Source organism: Cryptomeria japonica, chromosome 1 (genome assembly GCF_030272615.1).
Source record: "Cryptomeria japonica chromosome 1, Sugi_1.0, whole genome shotgun sequence".
NCBI lineage: Eukaryota > Viridiplantae > Streptophyta > Pinopsida > Cupressales > Cupressaceae > Cryptomeria > Cryptomeria japonica.
This window is the reverse complement of record NC_081405.1, coordinates 631,483,607-631,503,996: the sequence shown is the minus strand read 5'-3', so window position 1 is coordinate 631,503,996 and position 20,390 is coordinate 631,483,607. Positions and strand designations below refer to the sequence as shown.

Below are 20,390 nucleotides of genomic sequence, written 5' to 3'. Positions count from 1 at the left end.
TCTGATAGGTGTCTCTCTTTTGGCTGAAACAAGGACAACAACCTTGTCAGTGCTCACTGTTGGTATTCCATGGTGAACTTTGTTTCTAAATTTGCAAATAAAGAAAATTAAAATTTCACATTTTCCTTGTGATGCCAATTTCCTATCCAAAAAATATCCTTTGGCAGTTCAGTCCAGAAGCAAAGGCATTTACAAACCTTGTTTTCTCTGTTGAGACACAGTTTGTACAGATTCGATAGTATCTAGCTGGCTAATGAGATCAATTGATACGCTGCATCACAATTGCCAAATGTATTGTTAAACTACAAAGTGATAAAACTTAAAAATATAAGAGAATGACTGTTTAAAAAGAGTTAAAAGTTTGAGTCTGAATTTTAACAATGAGTAGCGAAAGAACACCACAACTCATACAAACATAATCATGTCTACTTCACTGACTTTTCAAAACTAATATCTTAGAGGGCTTACGTTACTTCACATTCCGCAAGCTTATTTGCTGCAACATACAAAGACCGAAGTTTCAGCCATAGCTTATCTCCATACTTCAGTGCACTCTCTGGAGCTGCAATATATATTAAGAAAAGCTAAGCAAAATACAGAAGAACTGAACCATATCTTAGTTCAATTATTTATCAAACAATCCAGAGCCGCATCCAAATGAATAAAGGCATTGATAGCACAAAATAAGGGGCTAAAAATTGTTTCTGTACATAAGCAGTATGTGATTATTACATCATAAGGATAAGAATAACAGATAATGAAAAGAAATTGAAAAGAAATGATGGCATACAGTGAGAAAGACTTTAGACTATTCTCAAATTATAAATAGTTTACTTGTGCCATTCAACAGACTATACAATAGTGAACAAATATTGTTCAAATTTTAAACTATTAGCACATTGAATACATGTCAGCGTACATACACATTGACAAAAAATTCTAGTGAATAAGATCATACTCCTTACCAAGAGCTTGTCAGATACGAGGTGCTTGTGGAAGAATAGGTTGGGAAGCAGGAAGTGAAGAAGGGATAACCGGAGGACAATTAGCTTGCCTATTATTCCTTGTATTATATGTGTGAGCAACCAAATTATAACTCTCTTAGGTAATCTATTTAGCATACTCATAAGGACTCCTTGCACAGTAATAACTGGTTTGTTAGAAGTGCAAAAGGCATCATTATTATAACCACCTTGAACCACAAAGAGAGACTTGTTAAGAGGCTGTGAATTTGAAGGAGGACTAAAACCACAAGGACAGGTTTATTAGGAGATGTATGAAAGTTATATTCATTCACATTTATCATGTTAATCAATTTCTTAGATGTGTGATCATTGTTTGAATAAGTTGTAGTAGACACGAAATCATCAAGAGCATTATCTAACATAGCATAGTCATGACTACTAAATGGTTTGTGTTTAGATTCAAAAGGAGACAAATCATGATAAAGGGGATTGTCATAAATCACCATGTTACTAGATTTGGAGGATGACTTAATAGGAATGACTTCATGGGAAGAGTCATTCGACTTATCTTCATCATCACTACGAAATGGCATAATAACTATGTTGTTTAATCTTTGGCAAAATGTTCGTTTAGAAGGTTTGGGATAAAGAAACTCATCAAGAGCCTCATCAAGTTCTTCCTTACTAAACGTATAATCATCATAAGAAAATGCATCATCGTATGAATGAAAATCTTGCAAATAAAGATCTAACATTTTTGAAATGAAAATACATATAAAACTAAGAAACACACAATGTATACAACAATATTTTTTATTTTTTTATGTTTTTGATTAAAAGAAAACATGCAATTATTAGATCTAATCAAAAAATACAAATACAAGAAGGTCGGGTTCACCAAAATGTGTTGAATAAAAATGGAATCAAGTAGACTAAGACCTAATCCCACTCTCATTCACCCACTGGAATACGAAAGAGCCTAAGGAAGTGATTCACGTTGACTTCCTCTTGTGAAACAGAGTCAAGGAATACTTTTAGGGTTTCGATTCCTTTTGCTGATATGGAAGGGAAATGAATCAAATGCAAAATGATAACAAACTATCCTAATGAAATGTATGAGAAAATAACCAAGATAACTGCACAAACAGACTGATATAGGAATGAAACTGAAACATAGAGTATAGATTTGAGAGGAGAATTTTGATGTGCACCTAATACTGAAATTTGAGCTTGATTGAGCCAAACTGGGGCACTGGGCACTTTGGTTCCTATTACCAGACTGAGACAAAAATTGAGAAACTGCAAACTGAAGTGTCTCGAGTCTAAACTGCCAAAACTTGCAATTGAATGAGGAGGACTAGGGCATTGGACGCTTCGATCCCAGAGGTCTGGGTCCAAATTCTGCATTTGGATTTGTGCCTGTTAAATGAGACTTCCCAGAAATCTGCAACTCCGACGAAAACCTATACCTGCACCTGTGATCTGAAAAATGGTGTGTAGGTGGCTATATAGGATTTTGCCTTAGTCAAACCCCTTGCTTTGGTGGTTTCCACCTCCAAAAATAGCCAATACAATATTGAAAAATGTGTGTGCCCTAGAATCTCATGTGTTTGTAAGATCCCTATGAGCTAAAATGCAAAACTAGAGTTCTACCCTATGCTTGGAGTAAAAACCCTAAATGAATGTAATGTAAATGCTTCAAACCACAAATGCAATGTAGATCTAAAGCAATAATATAAATCTAAAAATGAATGATATGTAGATCTGAAAACTCACATAGAAACATGAAAATAACAAGAAACCATGTCAAACCCTAAGGGAAAGGTACAAACCAATCAACAGTCGGTGATCTCCTTATTCTTCTTCAACACCTCCTAAGCTTCCATTGATGATGAAAAAGGTTGTTGAAGGCTTGATGGATGATGAATTTGCTGATTGTAGACTCCACATAAAACCTACACTTTCACTTCATTAGAGGACTCCTTCAATTGCTAGAGAATGGATCCTTCAAATGGGGAAAGAAAAGGTTATATATACGAATCACTAACTTTAATTTTTTATCATAGGCCGACCTAGAATTGATGAGATTTCACACAAAGCGAGATTTGACCATTATAATACCCGCCAAATCAAGATCTCGAAATTTGGGGATAAAAAGTCTGGACCGGTATGATGCTCACCCCAATCCAACCGACTTTTCTCCAAATTTCTAGAGATGCAAAATATCGTGATTACAAGTCAAATCCAGCTCAGTGGGTCAATCCAAGGTGTTTAGATATGTGAAAATGTGCTTCGAAGATTGAAATTAGGACTTTATCAAGATTAATTAAAATGAAATAAAAAGGGGCACACTTAGGGTTAAGGGCCCAATTTTATAATATGTGAATTGGTGAAAAAGTACCTTAGATTTAATTAAATTAATATTTAAATGCTTAAAAAAAACTTGAAAATGCAAGGTGCAATGCAACACACTGTTGACGTGTCTCAAGTCACGGAACTTACGACTTCATCCGGCCAACGCAGAATAGAAATACTAAGAATCCTATCCTCTCTTGAGATAAGGAAATCCCTAATGCTGTGTGAATTTGATCGATGGGGATGACCTCAATGTTTTGGTTGTCAGGTCTTGACTGCTGGATAGCCTAGTAGTTTGATGTGTTTTGCTGGAAACACAAAAGGGACTTATGGTTAGACAGGATTGGTTTCGTATACGTTCCCTAGAGTTTAACAGTCCTATATCATCTGATTTTGCCTTTGATTGATACTATTTCAGCTTGACTGTATGGTTTCTTTAATGAAAAAAGGAAAAAAAGGAGAGAGGGATAAAGGGTAAATAAGAACAGCTAACCGTTGACGTGTCTGAAATCGCATTGCTGCAAACTCCATACGACCAACACAGAATAGAATAACCAGCTGAGTATCCTATCCTCTCTTGAGAAAAGGAAGTCCCTAATGCTATTTTTTATATTTGATCAAAGGGGACAACCTCAAGGTTTCTTTTGTCAGGTCTTGACTGCGGGATTTCTCAGTGGTTAGATGTGTTTATGCTGGAAACACAAGTGTCATGTCCCCTCTTTAGTATGATATGACACTTTACGTGGATTTGTCTATTCCAAACTCTCGTAGGCAGATGGTTGTGATGAGAGAGTCATTTTGGCGTTTATTTGGTGATTGGATGGCTCATTATGCTCTTGGAGACATTATATTTATTATATTTTATTATTACTTTTTATTTGGGGCCAAAATGTTATTGAGATGCACTTTTTATTTTATGAAGTTACTTTTTATCTAAAAAGTGCAATGAGGTTTTAAAAGACTATTATGGATACTTCTAGAAAGCTAAGAGGCTTCTAGAAGATTCTATTATGGATACTTCTAGAAAGTCATGGATACTTCTAGAAAGACTACGAGGCTTCTAGAAGATTCTATTATGGATACTTCTAGAAAGTTATGGATACTTCTAGAGGAAGATTCTAAAAAGTGTATAAATAGACCCCATGGGTCTCTCATTTGGCATCGAAGTCTATTTTCTCTAGTGCATCTACTTGAGCATTTGTGGAGCTTGAAGGTCTACAAATATCATTGATCTTTGGGAACGATAACTCCCTTAGATTAGCATAACTGAGGAAGTGAAATATCTTCTGAAGGGTTGCGTTATTGGAGATGGTACTCAGCCATTTCATGTTGGATTTCAATTGAAGGTTGATTTGAGGGCTTGTATTTGGTGAATAAGGGTTTTGAATTCATCCCAGCTCAAAATTTGGTACTCCAGCCGCACAGTACGACCCAGGTACGGCCTGCAGCAGGGACAGTACGGTAATGACAGCACGGCATTCTTGGGACAGTCCAGTCCTCCTTTCATCAGCATTTCATAATCGGAGTTCAAGGAGCGATTTCCAGGTTCCATTGCATGGTTTTTGTTGTCAATTTTTATGATAGAAGTGCACAATTGTAACAGTCATATATGTATTCAGAAAACAGTCCATTGTAATCAGACATTGCTATCTTGTAGTTGGATTGATATAGTAGAGAAGGTGCATTGCAAGGTCATTGTTCATGTGTGATAGTTTATACATTCTCTTGTCATAAATTCAGTGCTCATGTGTAAGAGTTTGTAACAGTCATACATTTTTAGAAAATTAGTCTACTGAACAATGCAATCAGAATTTGGGAAATTCATGATATATTAGCATTGAAGTCCTTGCATGAATATTTAGAGTTTCATTGTGTTACATTTCGATATTGGTATTGTTATCTCAATTGTACTTGATGCTCAAAACAACTATCATATTGAAACACTACATCACAAACAAAACAATTCAGTGCATGCCAAGTGTTTGACAAATTGTCTCAGTTCAGATTTGGGGTTTATTAGTGGCCTTTATAGCCTAGTAGTTTGATGTGTTTTGCTGGAAACACAAAGGGGACTTATGGTTAGACAGGATTGGTTTCGTATACGTTCCCTAGAGTTTAACAGTCCTATATCATCTGATTTTGCCTTTGATTGATACTATTTCAGCTTGACTGTATGGTTTCTTTAATGAAAAAAGGAAAAAAAGGAGAGAGGGATAAAGGGTGAATAAGAACAGCTAACTATTGACGTGTCTGAAATCGCATTGCTGCAAACTCCATACGGCCAACACAGAATAGAATAACCAGCTGAGTATCCTATCCTCTCTTGAGAAAAGGAAGTCCCTAATGCTATTTTTTATATTTGATCAAAGGGGACAACCTCAAGGTTTCTTTTGTTAGGTCTTGACTGCGGGATTTCTCAGTGGTTAGATGTGTTTATGTTGGAAACACAAGGGGGACTTACGCTGAGATAGGCAATTTATAGATAAGTTCCATGGAACTTTTATAATCTTTCTATCAAATAATTTCGGTTAAGTTGATACTGCTTTTAATGGGACTGTGGATTTTCTGGATAAAAAAGGGGAAAAAGGAGGGAAGGATAGGGAGAGAGAGATACATGAAATGTAAATTCTAACTAAGATAGTAGTTTCATCAAACAGACGGAAGCCTCCAAATAACAAGACTAAGCATTACCAGCTACTCAAGCACAGTGTTTGCATAAATCTAGTGCAATCTTCAAAGGAAAATAATATTTTTCATGTTATCACGTACAACATCAGAACTTTACATTCATAGTGAGTATTCAATAACCGAACTAAGCATGAAAGGTCCAGATTAACCATGCAAAGAGAAAGGCAATCAGCCGTTCCCCAATGGTATGGACTGCGAGGATTCTATCAGATGTTTGCTTGAAAATGCTATGTAAAGGAAAAAACATAACTGAAAGATTTCTAAATTAAGTGAAGAAGGAGACCATGCACTCACAAGGAAACTTTGAAAACAGTCTTAATCTTTGCATTAATTCCTGTAAATTTCGCCAAAGCTTTTGCAACAATCCAAGAACTTCTTACAAAATAAGGGAAACCAGTCCCCTTTAAATAGGCTTCAAAAAAGGATGAATGGCCCAGATCTAATCTAAACAAGTGGCCCAGATTCATCCATAAAGCATGGCTGCCCATACCCATAAATGGGAGGCAAATATCAACAACCACCCCAAAATGGGCAATAACTACACAAAAAGGATAATTAAAACTATTTCAAAAATAATCCAAAAAGGTGCATTAATAAAATTTTACATTTTTGTTGACTTAGAAGTCAAATATCACCTTTTGGTGCAAAAGTGCACTTTTAAGACTTAGAGAGAAAAAAGCACTTTTGAGAAATCACTATCTCTATTTCAGCCTCACACTCCTTTTCTAGAAATTGATCTTCGCCATGCAAACATTCCCGCCACAGATCACGACCTGCTGCACGTTCCTCACGAACATATTCCTGGAACCTGATGCATAATTGGAATAGCAAATTGAATGGAGGCATAGGAGGATGACAAATTTTTTATTGCATACCTTCGAGATACTGGTCTACGTGCTTTAAACTGTCCTTCCAGCTGGAGCGGTTACACTCAAAGCATAACATGTCTGAATGGAACTGACCAGCAAAACTCAAGTCTTTTGCGGAATAGGTGATCCTATCCGTTCCCAATCTTTCTTCCCAGTCCGACTGGATTGCATCATCGGACAAGTCGTTTACCCATCCCGAAACCATCGATCGAAGGATTGTCTTACCTAGTTCTTGCATGTTTCCCAGAATCACCTCGCATGCGTCATTCTCCTTGTCAATAATTTCTCTGGTATCATTTTTCATGTTGATAGTCCGGTACCATTCCTTAAGAGTGTTGATGCTATGAGGATCTAGGATGGCGAACAATGTAGGAATCTGCGCATGTCCAGCAAAGAGCTCTCATGAGGGGAAGGGTAGTGGCAGCCACTTCGTGCATGTGGAGGGATTCCCTCTTTACCTCTAATAACTTGACTAGAGTGAGTTCTCGATGGTGGGCCATCTCTTTTACTTCTTCAAGGATTCGCTCCCCCCTTTTCTTGATGTCTTGTATCCATTCCCTGACGGCCCTTGCGGTGTCCCGTACTCCCTCAAATTTTGTTGTGGTCCTTTGCGCCAATGCTGTCGGGGGAATATGGGATTCGGAGGCATTGTGTAATGGCCTCAGGAGCTGATCAATGTATCCCTCGGCTTGCTCCGCACGAGCCCGATACATGTCCTTTTCAGCTATTATCTCTTCGAGCTGCCTGAGTATATTCTGCACTGAATCCTTGAATTCCTCTTTTTCTTGCTCCTTAGTGGCTCGTCCAACGAGGACAGTTGTGATGCTATAATCTACCAGTGTAATCTGATCTGTTGGCTTGTCTACAGGCGGGGTGGCAATGTGAAGAGTGTGGTTCCTTTGCTCGTCTTTGGTCACTCTGGAATATGCCTTGGGCTTTTTCTTCCCCTTAGCTTTCGCTTGGTCTATGCGCGAGAAAATGTCCTCTAGATCAATAGGTGGTTTGGTGGCGGCCTTGCGTTGGGCTATGGCAATCAACCACTCTTGAGGCACTGTCTGGGTTGATGATAAGGTTAAGTTTGCATTCTACTCTTTGACATTTTCAGCCGACTCATCACAGATTCGTAGCTGCTCTGCTATCAGAGGGGTGGAAGAGATGCGAAGTTCTTTGCTTGCAGCTGAATTTTCTCCTACTTCACTGAACAACTGTCTGGTATCTTCATGTGATGGTTGTTCTTCAGTCCTTTCGAGCTCATGAGTCTCATCTATCCTTTGCTCTCCTTCGACGGTAGAGTCATCTTTGGCTGTATTGTGGAGCAGCAACTCGTGGCGGCTCTATTGAGTGGGTTCATGCACTTTGACCCCCTGGATGGATGGAATCTCTCCTTCCTCTATTTGGTTGCCCAGTTCGGTTGATTCAAGGGCTCTTAGCTCAGCTTCTAGCATGTCGGGCGCGGGAGGATCATTAGCTTCAAATGCGTCGACGTCACTTTGGGAAGGCAGAGCAAGTATATAATCCGATTCTACTACATTGTCGGACGAACTAGGGTCCTTTGACGATGACATGACCTCTAGTCTCCTTATAGGAATCTTCTCCCTTCTTGTTCTCTTGGACATCTGGTTTCTCAATTTCTTCCCGAGGTGCACTAGACGTTCCCTCATCTTCGGAGGACTGAGAATCAAGGCTACCCATTAGGTGGTAGGTGAATTGGACTCCTTCGTGAATTAGCCTCTCAATCTACTGATGTAACCATTGATCTGTGTACCTTGCTGGAGCTGCCATGACTGCCTTGAAATCGGTGATCAGGTCCTGGGACCAATCCACGCCTGGTAAAAGGTGCCTTACCGCCTCAAATTCTCGGACCTGGAGGCAATTCCCTGAATCTGTGAGTTGATCTGGGACCCAACGGTAATCAAAGAGTCACATTTGCTGCACACTCAGTCTAGAATATTCCCGCCTCCGGACCTCGTAGTCATCAGAGCAATTCTTCCAATAGTCTTCAACTGATTCCTTTGCTTTGTACCGCCTGCCATAGGCTCTCTTTGCCAGATTATCGTGATCGAAATATTTTCTCGGAAAATGGTCCTGTAGACCATAAGAGGCCAGCTCTGCGAGGGATTCCTCTGCTAGGGTGGGAGTCTTTAGGTGGACATCATGGTTGCGTATGATCATGGGAAACGCGAATCCAGCTTGCTTGCTTTCTCTGAGTAAGATGTCGGCCGGATGTGACTGCCTTGCGACCTCCATAAGAATTATTTTGTCGGTTGGGCACCGTGGAAGTCGAAGAGGGGCACCATCAAAGCCTGCTATTCGGATATAGGAGAACCTTGGGAACTAAATAAACCAAGCTCCATACCTCTGTACTAGAATAGTAGCTTGCTCTGAGAGCCTTATGTGTAATCCTCCCTGCATTAGCCTGACCAGGCACATTGTTAAGGCGTCATTGACGCGCTCATATTGGCCAACTGCATAAGCCGGGCTGCTCTTTTCCCTCTGAGCAATATCTTGGTAATGCAGCTGTGGGTAACAATCGTAGACCTTCACCTGACCAGGCCCATTCCCGATTTCACCTTTCATTATCAAACCTGGCAACGGCTGGTTCTTGGCGAACATGTAGACCAAGTAAGAGGTCATAGTGAAGTATTTCTTCGTTTCAAGCTCTATCAGCTGGGTGTGGATGTTGTCGCTTATGATCTGGGCCCAATCAAATTTAGACTTCCCAGCGAAAACTTGCTCTGTGAAATAGAACATCCACTCTTCAAAGTAGTTGGATTTAGGAAGTCCCATAACTCGGCTGAGTAATGTGACCATATCCCCATGTTCATTATGAAAATCACTTATTGGGGTCTTTTTCACAATTCTGGCGCTTGGAAGCCTTCTCTCCTTGTACCACTCTTCGTTGATCAGTGCTTTGCATCGGGCCGGATTCATATCATATGCCCCTTGTGCTTCATCTATGGTTGTGGCTATGGGATTGTTTGGGAAGGGAATGTCGAATGCGTCGCCGATGGCCTCAGGAGTGAAGTTGGCGATGGTCATGTTCTCAAGGAGCACCAATCTGGAATTGGGCTGATAGTGTTGGGCGGCCTCTACCACTAACTCATAGTTCTATACTGCTGGAGGAAATCCCGCCGCCTGGCGATGCCACTTTCCACCATCTGTCTAGGCTTGCCATATGCGTTAGGGGAGAAGACCCAATTCCTGAAGTCCTGAATGTCAATATGGCCAAGGTCGGTATCACCGACATTGTCCCAGATGCTCTGCACTTTTGACTCCCTCAATCCTCCTCTTTGATATTGGTACCTCATCCTTTCAACTTTTCGTGGGATATCTGATTTGGATGCTCGCGATGTCTCGGCTACAGCGGGCGTCTTTGATGATTCTACCGCCGATTTAGGCATTTATCCTACACAGCCGGATGCGGATTACAAGGCGATACAAAAGAAGTAAGGCAGGTTAGATAGAGAATACTCCAGCATTCAAGGATTAATTCAAAATTTAGATTGGACATGGAGCGACATTTCTAGCTAAAAGCTTGATTGATTTTAAACCAAACTATTCATGAAGATTTTGATCGCGAATTTATACTTAACACTTTCTGGATTAATTCTCAACAGGGACAAAGCTTAAAAAATTTTCCTAAGTTTGAAAAATGCAATTTCTGGGTAAATCTTAGGAGCAAATTCTAGTTTTGATTGCTTTGCACAACGTTTTCAATCGAAAAAGATGCAGATTTCGAAAATTCAAGCATTCTAATCAGTTTTGCACAAGCGTCCATTTGATTAATAAGCATTTCAAATGATTACGAGAGACAAAGTGCACTTGCCTGACGAAAACGGATGGCGAGGAATTGCCCGACCTTGCTGCGTGAAGACGAATGGACAATTCTGCAAAGTTTTGAATTCCAACGGTTATCTCCTTGATTCAAATTTTCACGGTTGCTGTTTGAAAGGAATTTATCATTTTTAAATGGCTTTTACCTTGGGTAACTGGCAATCTGAACTTGAATGATTACTGGTTTGCAACGTTTTACCTTGAATGCAAATCGTGCGAAATTGGCTCTCTTTCCCTTTCAAAATCGGACGTGATCTTTCTTTCCGTGAAATGCGGCAGCATGGAGGGGGTTTTACAAATCTGAATGGCATTTTATCTTCTCATTTTCAAACCTTCTGGCGAGTTTTGCAAATTCTGCATCTATCTTCCAACTTGCGACCTTGGGGATATGGAGGCCCATCCAAAACTTAAACTTTGTTTTATCTAACCCTAAGGGCGAACTTCGGACTATATAACACCTCTTGCAAGCTATACAAACCTCGGAGCTATGGCGTCCTTCGCGATTTTCGCGTCTTTGGCGAATTTCGGAGCATTCACTATCTTTAACGCCTATGCAATTTCGGAGATTTTACAAGAACTTCGGAGTTTCGGACCTAGACGCCTCTTACAAGTTATGCAAACTTCGGAGCATTCATCGCTTTTGGGATTTTGCAGTTTCAGGCTTTTTGGCGAGTTGAAAGAATTTCGGACTATTTAACATGTTTCGCAACTTTTAAAACTTCGGACCCTAGGCCCATTTTCGCAAACTTTCATATTCTCAAATTTTGGAGCTTCAAGGCGTTCTGTAATTTTGAAGATTTTCGGAGCTTAACGCCTTTCGCAAAAAACTTTGGACCTTTTGTATGATTTTGCAAACTCAAGGGGAATTTCGGACCTTTTGCCCTTTTTCGCAAATTTCGGAGTTTTTAGATGTTTTTGCAACTTTATAATATTTTCGAATTTCAGCTCCAGGGTCCGAAATTGGGGACTTAAGTGAATTTCAGGCCATTTAACATATTTCACAAACTTAAAAAATCTTCGGACCTTTCAGCATATTTTGCAAATTTCGGGGTTTTAAGCGTTTTTAGCGAACTGGAGGCATTTTCAAACCCAAACCACCTTTTTGCAAATTTACACAAAACTTCGAATTTTGGCCCCAGCGTCCGGATTTGGACATTTTAAGTGAAATTTGGACCATAAGGGGCTTTTTGCAACATTCCCAAATTTTCAAATTTAGCCCCAGGGTCTGAAATTGAGGTTTTAAGTGAATTTCGGACCATAAAGGGTCTTCTGCAAAATTAAAAAGCATTTTTGGACCATTTGGGAAACTTTGAATTTTGAAATTTTCGCCCCAGGGTCCGAAATTCGGCGCCCTGGGCGATTTTAGCCATCTTTCAACCTTGTGAAGTTTTAACATTTTGGCCTCTGCGTCCGAAATTGGGCCCATAAGGCAATTTTGGGAACTTAAACAAAATTTCGGACTTTAGGCCAGTTTTCGCTAGATTCTACAAATTTTGGATTTTGGAGGCTTTGGAATTCTAAGGCATTTGGGCAAGTTTCACAACCTCGGCATTTTGGCCAGGAAAGTCGCCCCTTCCTCATCAACAGGGGAAAATCATCCTTTACTCAAATCCCACAAACATCATGGAGACAAACCTTATGCAATCTACCTCGTAGCTCTCGTGCGAAAAACGGTGACTTTGGGTCCTCATGCGACCTTTAGACACACTGCTCTTGCTTGCCGGGCTTCGCCAATTTCTATCACCTTACGCCTATCCAATGCGATTTTCAAAATTTCGAACAAACTCTTGGCATTCGAGCCCGAGGGCTAGACTAGCCTAATGGATTCATCGGCTCTTTTCTTTGACACCACCACTTTACGGACCAATCGCGGACTTGCTCGAAAGGACGCGAGACACTCTGCGCGAAACTCAACAGGGCGAGGACAAAAGGCTCAAAAACAGGAAGGGGGACCCTATCAGCGACAGGGAGCGTGTGCAACGCACAACATTAACTAATTCTAATTACGACAACATATTTCAACACATAGACAAAAATCTCAAAAGAACTAGAAATTACTTCGCCAGCTAATTAGCACAACTAGGTAAAAACTAGTGCAATCATCTAAGGATTTAGAATTTTCAAGTTTATTAGATATGAATGATAGGTTCTTACACCTATTCATCCAAATTTAATAACTGAACTTAGCACAGAAAGGGTTCAGACTAACCATGCAAAGGAAACAATAATCAACTATTTCCTAATGGTATGAACCAAGATTTTCCATCAAATATATGCCTAAATAACTGTCTGAAATTAAATACAATTGCAGAAATATGAAATAAATGGAGAAGAGGACGATGCACTCACAGTAGAACAAACACAGCTTTAATTTCCATTAAATCCTGTATGTATTTTGCCAGAGTTTCTGCAACAATCTTTGTTTTTTCTCCCTTACAAAGAGGAACTAATTCCTTTATATAGATTCCAAAAACGGATGAATGGCCAAGATTTAAACTTGAATAAGTGGGCCAGATTCATCCTATATCAAAACTGCCCATACCCATAAATGGGAGGCAAAATATCAACAACAAAAAGAGAAACAATAACTACCCAAAAAGGTAATTAATAACTACCAAAAAGTGCACATGCACGGAGCTCAAGATTTACAACTGTTTTGGCAGTTAGAAATGAACTTTATGCCTAAAAATTGCTTTTTAAGATTTTAAAAGAAATTTGCACTTTATGAAAGCACTTTCTCCTTTGCTGTTGTAGACCCTTTTTCCAGAAATTCATCCTCGCCGTGCAAATACTCCTTCCAGAGGTCCCGACCTGCCGAACGTTCTACCTAAACATAGTCTTGAAATCTGATGCATAGTTGGAACAGCACCATGCTTGGAGGCATAGAAGGATGGCGTATTTTATATTGCATACCCTCCAAGTGGCGATCTACATGCTTTAACCCATCCTTCCAATCGAACCGATGAGCTTCAAAACATAAAATGTCTGAATGCAATCCATTGGAAAACTCTAGGTCCTCCGTGGAGTACACGACCTTATCAATTCTAAATCTATCCTCCCAATCTGGTTGTACTTGGTCATCAAACAAACTATTTTTCCAGCCCAGAACCATTTGATCGGAGGATCCTTCCACCAAGATCCCTCATGTTTTTCAAAATTTCCTCGCATGCCTCTTGCTCTTTACTAATGGTGCCTTTTGTGTCATTCTTCATGTTGGCAATCCAATACCATTCTTTAAAAACGTTGATGTCATGAGGATCCAGGATAGCGGACAATGTGGGAATCTACGTGTGGGTCCAGAAAAGAGCCCTCATGAGGGGAAGAATTGTACCAACCACCTCATGAACCCAAGACATTCCCTCTTTACCTCGAACAATTTGACCAGAATGGTCTCTCGGTGGTGGGCCATTTCCTTTACATCTTCAATGATCCACTCTCCCTTTTCCTTAATGTCTCGAATCCATTCCTTGACAGCTTTGGCGGTATCACGTACTCCTTCAAACTATGTTGTAGTCCTTTCTACCAATGCCAATGGGGGAACATGGGATTCAGGGGCATGTTGTAATGGTTTTAGCAGGTGATCAATATACCCCTCAGCGTGCTCAGCACGAACTCAAAACATGTTTCTCTCAGCAGTCATTTCGTCGAGTTGCCTGAGCATATTCTGCACGGAGTCCTTGAACTCTTCCCTTTCTTGCTCTTTGGTGGCTCACCCTATCGGGACGGTAGTAGTGCTATAATCGGCCAATGCAATTTGATCTGTTGGCTTATCGACAGGTGGGGTAGGGATATGGATGGTGCGGTTCCTCTGCTCATCCTTGGTGATCCAAGAGTAGGTCTTGGGCTTCTTCTTGCCTTTGGATTTTGTTTCCCCTATGCGAGAGAAGATATCCTCCAAGTGGAGGCTTGACAGCTACTTTCTGCTGTGCACGAGCAACTAGCCAATCTTGTGGGATGGTCTGCCCGGATGTTATGGCCAGATTCCCACTCTGCTCCTTAGAGGTTTCAGCTGGTTCACTGCCTATCTGCAATTGATTTGTCATAGAAGGAACAGATGCAGTATCCAGCCCTTTACTTATAGCTGAGTTCTCCCCTACCTCACTAAACAACTGTCGGGTATCCCCTTGTGATGGTTGCTCTTCAATTCTGTCGGGCTCGTGGGTTTCATCGGCCTTGTGTTCTCCTTCAACGGTGGTGTCATCTTTGCCGGCGTTATTCAATTGTAATTCATGCCGACTCCCTTGTGTGAGTTCAAGATTACCAGCCTCTTGATTAGGTGGAATTTCTCCCTCCTCAACTTGGTTTCCAAGTTCATTAGAACCAATGATCCTGACCTCCACATCTGGCTCACCTTGGGCTGGAGGATTATTAGCCTCAAACGCATCCACATCACTCTGGGAAGGTGGAGCAGGTATATAGTCAAGCTCGACTACGTCATCCTCGGAACTGGGATCTTTGGATGACGAACTGACCTCTGGCCTTCTAATAGGGATCTTTTCCCTTCTAGTTCTTTTTGATGCCCGAGTCCCTCTATTAGCTCTGGCTTTCTTCCTCTTCTTTCCGGGTTTCTCAACCTCTTCCTTCGGTGCACTTGAGGTTCCCTCATCTTCCGAAGACTGGGAATCGAGACTGCCCATCATATGGTATGTAAATTGGATTCCTTCATGGGTTAGTCTCTCAATTTGTTGGGATAACCAGTGATCGGTATACCTTCCTGGAGCTGCCATAACTGCCTCAAAATTAGTAATCGGATCCTGAGACCAATCAATGCCCGGCAAGAGTTACTTTACTGCCTCAAACTCTTGGACCTACAAGCAATTGCCAGAATCTGTCACTTGATCTGGGACCCGACGGTACTCATAAAGCCGCATTTGCTGCACCCTTAGCCTTGAATACTCACGCCGTTGGACCTCATAGTCATCAGAATAGTTGCTCCAATAGTCCTCAATTGATGCCTTTGCTCTGTAGCGCCTGCCATAGGCTCTTTTTGCCAAATTGTCATGATCAAAACATTTCTTTGGGAAATGTTCCTGTAGGCCATAAGATGCTAATTCAGCAAGTGACTCATCAGCTTGTACTGAATTCTTGAAGTGCACATCGAGGGCACCCAAAATCATAGGGAAGGTGAATCCGGACTACTTATCTCTGAGTAACCTGCCCGCTAGATGTGCTTGCCTTTCAACTTCCATAAGGACTATTTTGTCTATCGGATAGCGTGGAAGTCAGAACAGAGCTCTTTCAAAGCCGGCTATCCTGATATAGGTGAACCTAGGGAATTGAATAAACCAAGCATCGTGCTTTTGTACCAAAATGGTAGGCTGCTCGAAGAGCCTTATGTGTAATCCCCCCTGCATCAACCTAACTAGGCGCATTGTAAAGGCGTCATTGACACGCTCATATTGACCAATTGCATAAGCAGCGTTGTTCTTTTCCCTTTGAGATATGTCGTAGTACTGTAGCTCAGGGTAACAATCATACACCCTGACTTGATTTGGGTCATTCCCGATTTCACCCTTCTTGATTAATCCTATCAACGGCTGGTGTCGAGCGAGCATATAAACCAGGTAGGAGGTCATGTTGAAGTACTTCTTTTCCTCAAGTTCGATCAGTTGTGTATGGATATTATCACTGATGATCTGAGCCCAGTCAAACTTGGATTTCCCGGCAAAGACCTACTCCCTAAAGTAGAACATCTACTCCTCAAAAAAGATAGACTGAGGGTGTCCCATAACCCGACTGAGTAAGGAGACCATATCACCATGCTCGTTATGAAAGTCACTCCTGGGGGTCTTTTTACTAATCCTAATACTCGGAGCCCTTCTCTCCTTATACCATTCTTCGTTTATCAATGTCCTGCATTTAGTAGGATTCATGTCGTAAGCAACTAGGGCTTCATCTATAGTTGTAGCGATGGGATTATCAGAAAATGGGATGTCAAATGCATTGCCAATGGCCTCAGGTGTGAAATCACCTAGCACCATATTTTATAGAACCACTAGTCTGGTCTCTGGCTGATAATGTCGGGCAGCCTCAACTAGTAGCTCATAATTTTGCACGAATGGGGAAATTTTGCTGCCTGAGCAATACCACTTTCCATCATCCGCCTAGGCTTGCCATAGGCGTTAGGGGAATATACCCGGTCTCTAAAATCTTGAATGTCTATATGGCCCAAATCAATATCACCTATGTTTTCCCATATGCTCTAAACTTTTGACTCCCTCACTCCTCTTTGGTACTCGTACTTCATCTTCTCGCCTTTGCAGGGAATGTCAGATTTAGAGACCGGAGATGTTCCGATTGCACCAGGCGTCTTTGAGGATTCTACTGTAGATTTAGGCATTTATCCTGCACAACCGGATGCGGATTACGAGACGAGATAAAGGAAACAAACAGGTTAGTCAAAATAGAGGATGATGTCAGCACATAAGGATCAATGGGAAATGTGAAATTTGAAGAAAGTACGATGCTTCAATAAAAGAGCCTGATTAATTTGGAAGTGAAATGCTATTAAGTTCTTTGTTTAAAATCTGCTACTTGGTTGCGGTTCAGGGCTAGGGTGTTTAATGATTGCCAATTTTGCACTCGAAGTCTTAAGTTCAGTTTTTTTAAATGTACAAAATTTCTCTAAGCCTGAAATTTACATTTCAAAGTTAATTTTTTGGCAAGTTCACCTCTGTGCCATGTTTAATGTTTCAAATAGACGACCAATTTTGCATAACTAATGATTTTAAAGGAGACAAAAACAAACTTACCTGGCGAACAAGGTGTCTATCCTGCGATCTCCCCAAACTTCGGGTTTAGGAAAGGCTTTGTGCAAGTTCGGCCTGCAAGGCCCTTTTGTAAACTTTTAAGAACTTCTTCCTCCGACTAGCATCTCGCGATTTTTAGACTACGGAGGAAATTGAAAAGGCTTTGCAAGAATAAAGGGTTAAACGCCTTCCCTTTTTATCGCGACTTTCGACTAAGAGAAGTATTTTGAAAGCTTGAAACAGTTAAGACGCCGCCTATGAACTGCGCGATTTCCACCCTTCTTTGGTGACTTTTGAAACAAAAGAGAGTTTTGCAAACCCCTGAAAACACCTTCCTCTTTGCTTGTGATTTAACCTAGCTCGACGATTTTGGGTGCTGGGTGATTTTCGGAGCTGAGGAGACTCTGAAAACTTAACACCGTTTCTATCGCTTTAGCAATTTTCGGCCCGTGAGGCCTTTTTGCAAAAAATTAAAACCTAACACCCTATCCCTTGCTTTAGCGATTTTCGGCAAAAATGGGCTTTTTGCGAGGTTTAAAACTTACGACGCCCTTTTCCAAAATATCGCGACTTTCATCATTTTCGGCATTTTCAGGCTACAAGGCGGTTTTTTGAAAGTTAACTTTAATGCTTTCTAATTCCGCCTTTCTTTGGGCTAAAAGGGGAGAATGAAAAGCGTCGAAGTTTAAATTTGCTGATGATTGCCCATTTTCGGGCCAAATGAACAAAATGCAAACCTCAACACTTAACTCCTTTTCCAAAATATCGCGATTTTCATGTGCCTGCCGAATTTCGGGTCTTTGGCACTTTTGAAAAGTTTTTAAACTTTTACGTTTTCACTTGGTTTGCGCAATTCAGCCTGAAAGGAATTTTTGAAAAAGTTTATAAGTTTGCGCTTTCACATTCTTAGGCGAAATTCGGCCTAAAGGTGTATTTTGAAAAGTTTATTAAGTTCAACGTTTAACTCTGGCCCCCGAAATTCGGCCCAAAAGGCACACTTTGAAAAGTTTTTAAACTTTTTTCACTTTACTCGCTTTTGGCCTTTTTTCGGGCCAAGAAGTCCTTTTGAAAAGTTTTTTAACTTTAAATGCCTTTACGTTTTCGGAATCGGCCTAAAAGGCACATTTGCAAACTTCCTTTTAAGTTTTGCGTTTTAACCCCAGGTCCCAAAATTCAAACCAAAGGCGAGTTTTGAAAAGTTCTCACACTTGGACGTTTAACCTCCATGTGGCGAAATTCCCTCCTAAGGAATTTTGCAAACTCTTGAAACTTAGGCATTTACTGCATGGCGAAAATTGGCCCAAAAGGCCATTTCGCAAGGTTTTGGAATTGACATTCTTGCCTACCTAGCAGAATCTCAGGCTTTAAAATTAGGCTTTCCTTGGATTGATTTTGGGTATTCAAAATGCAAAACTCTTCGCGCACAACTCCCAGGCCATGCGACTTAAAATCCAAACACGCCCTTTCTTTAACGACCACAAAGCTTATTGCTTCACCACTTCTTGGATCCCAACAAAAGGGACGGCGGACAAAAAAAAAATCAAAATTCGAAACTCAGCAAGAGGAAGGCTTAAAAAAAAGAGAGGGGGACCCTGTCGCCGACAGGGAGTGTGTGTAACACACAACACACACTAAGGCAAGTGCTAACCTAGGCATGAAATTGGACAACCCTAATCAAGGGTGTACAATTTATGACGTTACACTTCTAGAGGCAAGAGCAAAAATAACGCAGTAAATTTTACTCTCAAGGCAAATCTTCAAAGTATTTATGAGCCTCAAACGTATTCCTAAGCACAAGAAATACCTGAATGGGAAAAGGATATGGAAGTTAAGTATCATTATCTTCAGAAGAACAACACTTGGGTTCTGTCAAATCTTCCACCTCAAAAGAAACCCATTGGCTACAAATGGATCTACAAAGTGAAATACAAAGCTGATGGAACTCTTGATAAGTACAAAGCTCGATTGGTGGCTAAGGGCTTCTTGCAGAAAGAAAGCATTGACTAAGAGGAAACATTTGCTCCTACAGCAAAGATGAGCACCATCCAATTGAATCTGGCCATTGCAGCATAGTTTGGTTGGAAAGTCCATCAAATGGACATCAATAGTGCCTTCCTCAATGGTGAATTGGAGGAAGACGTCTATATGACACAACCTAAAGGTTTCAAGGTTGTCGGTAAATAACACCAGGTATGCAAACTGGTGAAAGCACTCTAAGGCCTCAAACAAACTCCTCAGGCATGGTACATGAAAATTGATCAATATTTAGTTGGACAAGGCTTTTAGAGGAGTCCTTCGCACCCCAACTTGTATGTCAAGAACACTGGTAGTGAGATCATTGTTCTCGTTATCTATGTTGATGACCTAATCATAACTGGTAGTGCGGTAAATTTGATAGAGCAAATCAAACAGAATTTGTGCCAATTATTTGGTATGACAAATTTGGGACTTCTACATTATTGTCTGGGTGTAGAGGTTTGGTAGACTAGTGGCAATATCTATAACTCTTAGTCGAAATATGCTAGAAGTTTGCTAAATATGTTCAATATGGACGATTGCAAACCTTCATCTACACCTATGGAGAAAGAGCTGAAACTATCAGCCGAATCATATTATCCTGTGTGAATGAATCAGCTTTTAGGCAACTAGTTGGTAGTCTCATCTATCTCACCGCCGCTAGACCTGATCTTAGTTATGTTGTGAGCTAAATATCTCGCTTCATGATAGCTGCTAAGTTAGAACATTAGGTTGCAGCAAAGCCTGTACAAAGCTATGTGAAGGGTGCACCTAACTTTGGCATTCTGTATAGTTCAAGCAAAGGTTTTCGGCTGGTTGGTTTTATAGACTTAGATTGGGCATGTTCTATTGATGACAAGAAGTCTACTTCTAGGTATGTCTTCAGTCTGGCAACGGGTGCAGTCACATGGACC

General features: G+C 40.7%; 1 protein-coding gene across 3 annotated transcripts in view; it reads right to left on the bottom strand.

Moving 5' to 3' along the window:
* LOC131042462 (SAGA-associated factor 29 homolog A) overlaps positions 1-20,390 on the bottom strand; it is a 215,044-nt gene that overhangs the window by 165,998 nt on the left and 28,656 nt on the right. For all 3 annotated transcript variants that reach the window (XR_009105261.2, XM_057975746.2, XM_057975745.2), the window contains exons 2-3: positions 469-562; positions 198-271 (exon numbers count right to left, since the gene is read on the bottom strand). Coding sequence is in view for 2 of the 3 variants with exons in the window: in XM_057975746.2 (XP_057831729.1) it covers positions 198-271; positions 469-562 (168 nt within the window). In the remaining variant the exon portion in view is untranslated. The remainder of the gene's footprint in view (positions 1-197; positions 272-468; positions 563-20,390) is intronic.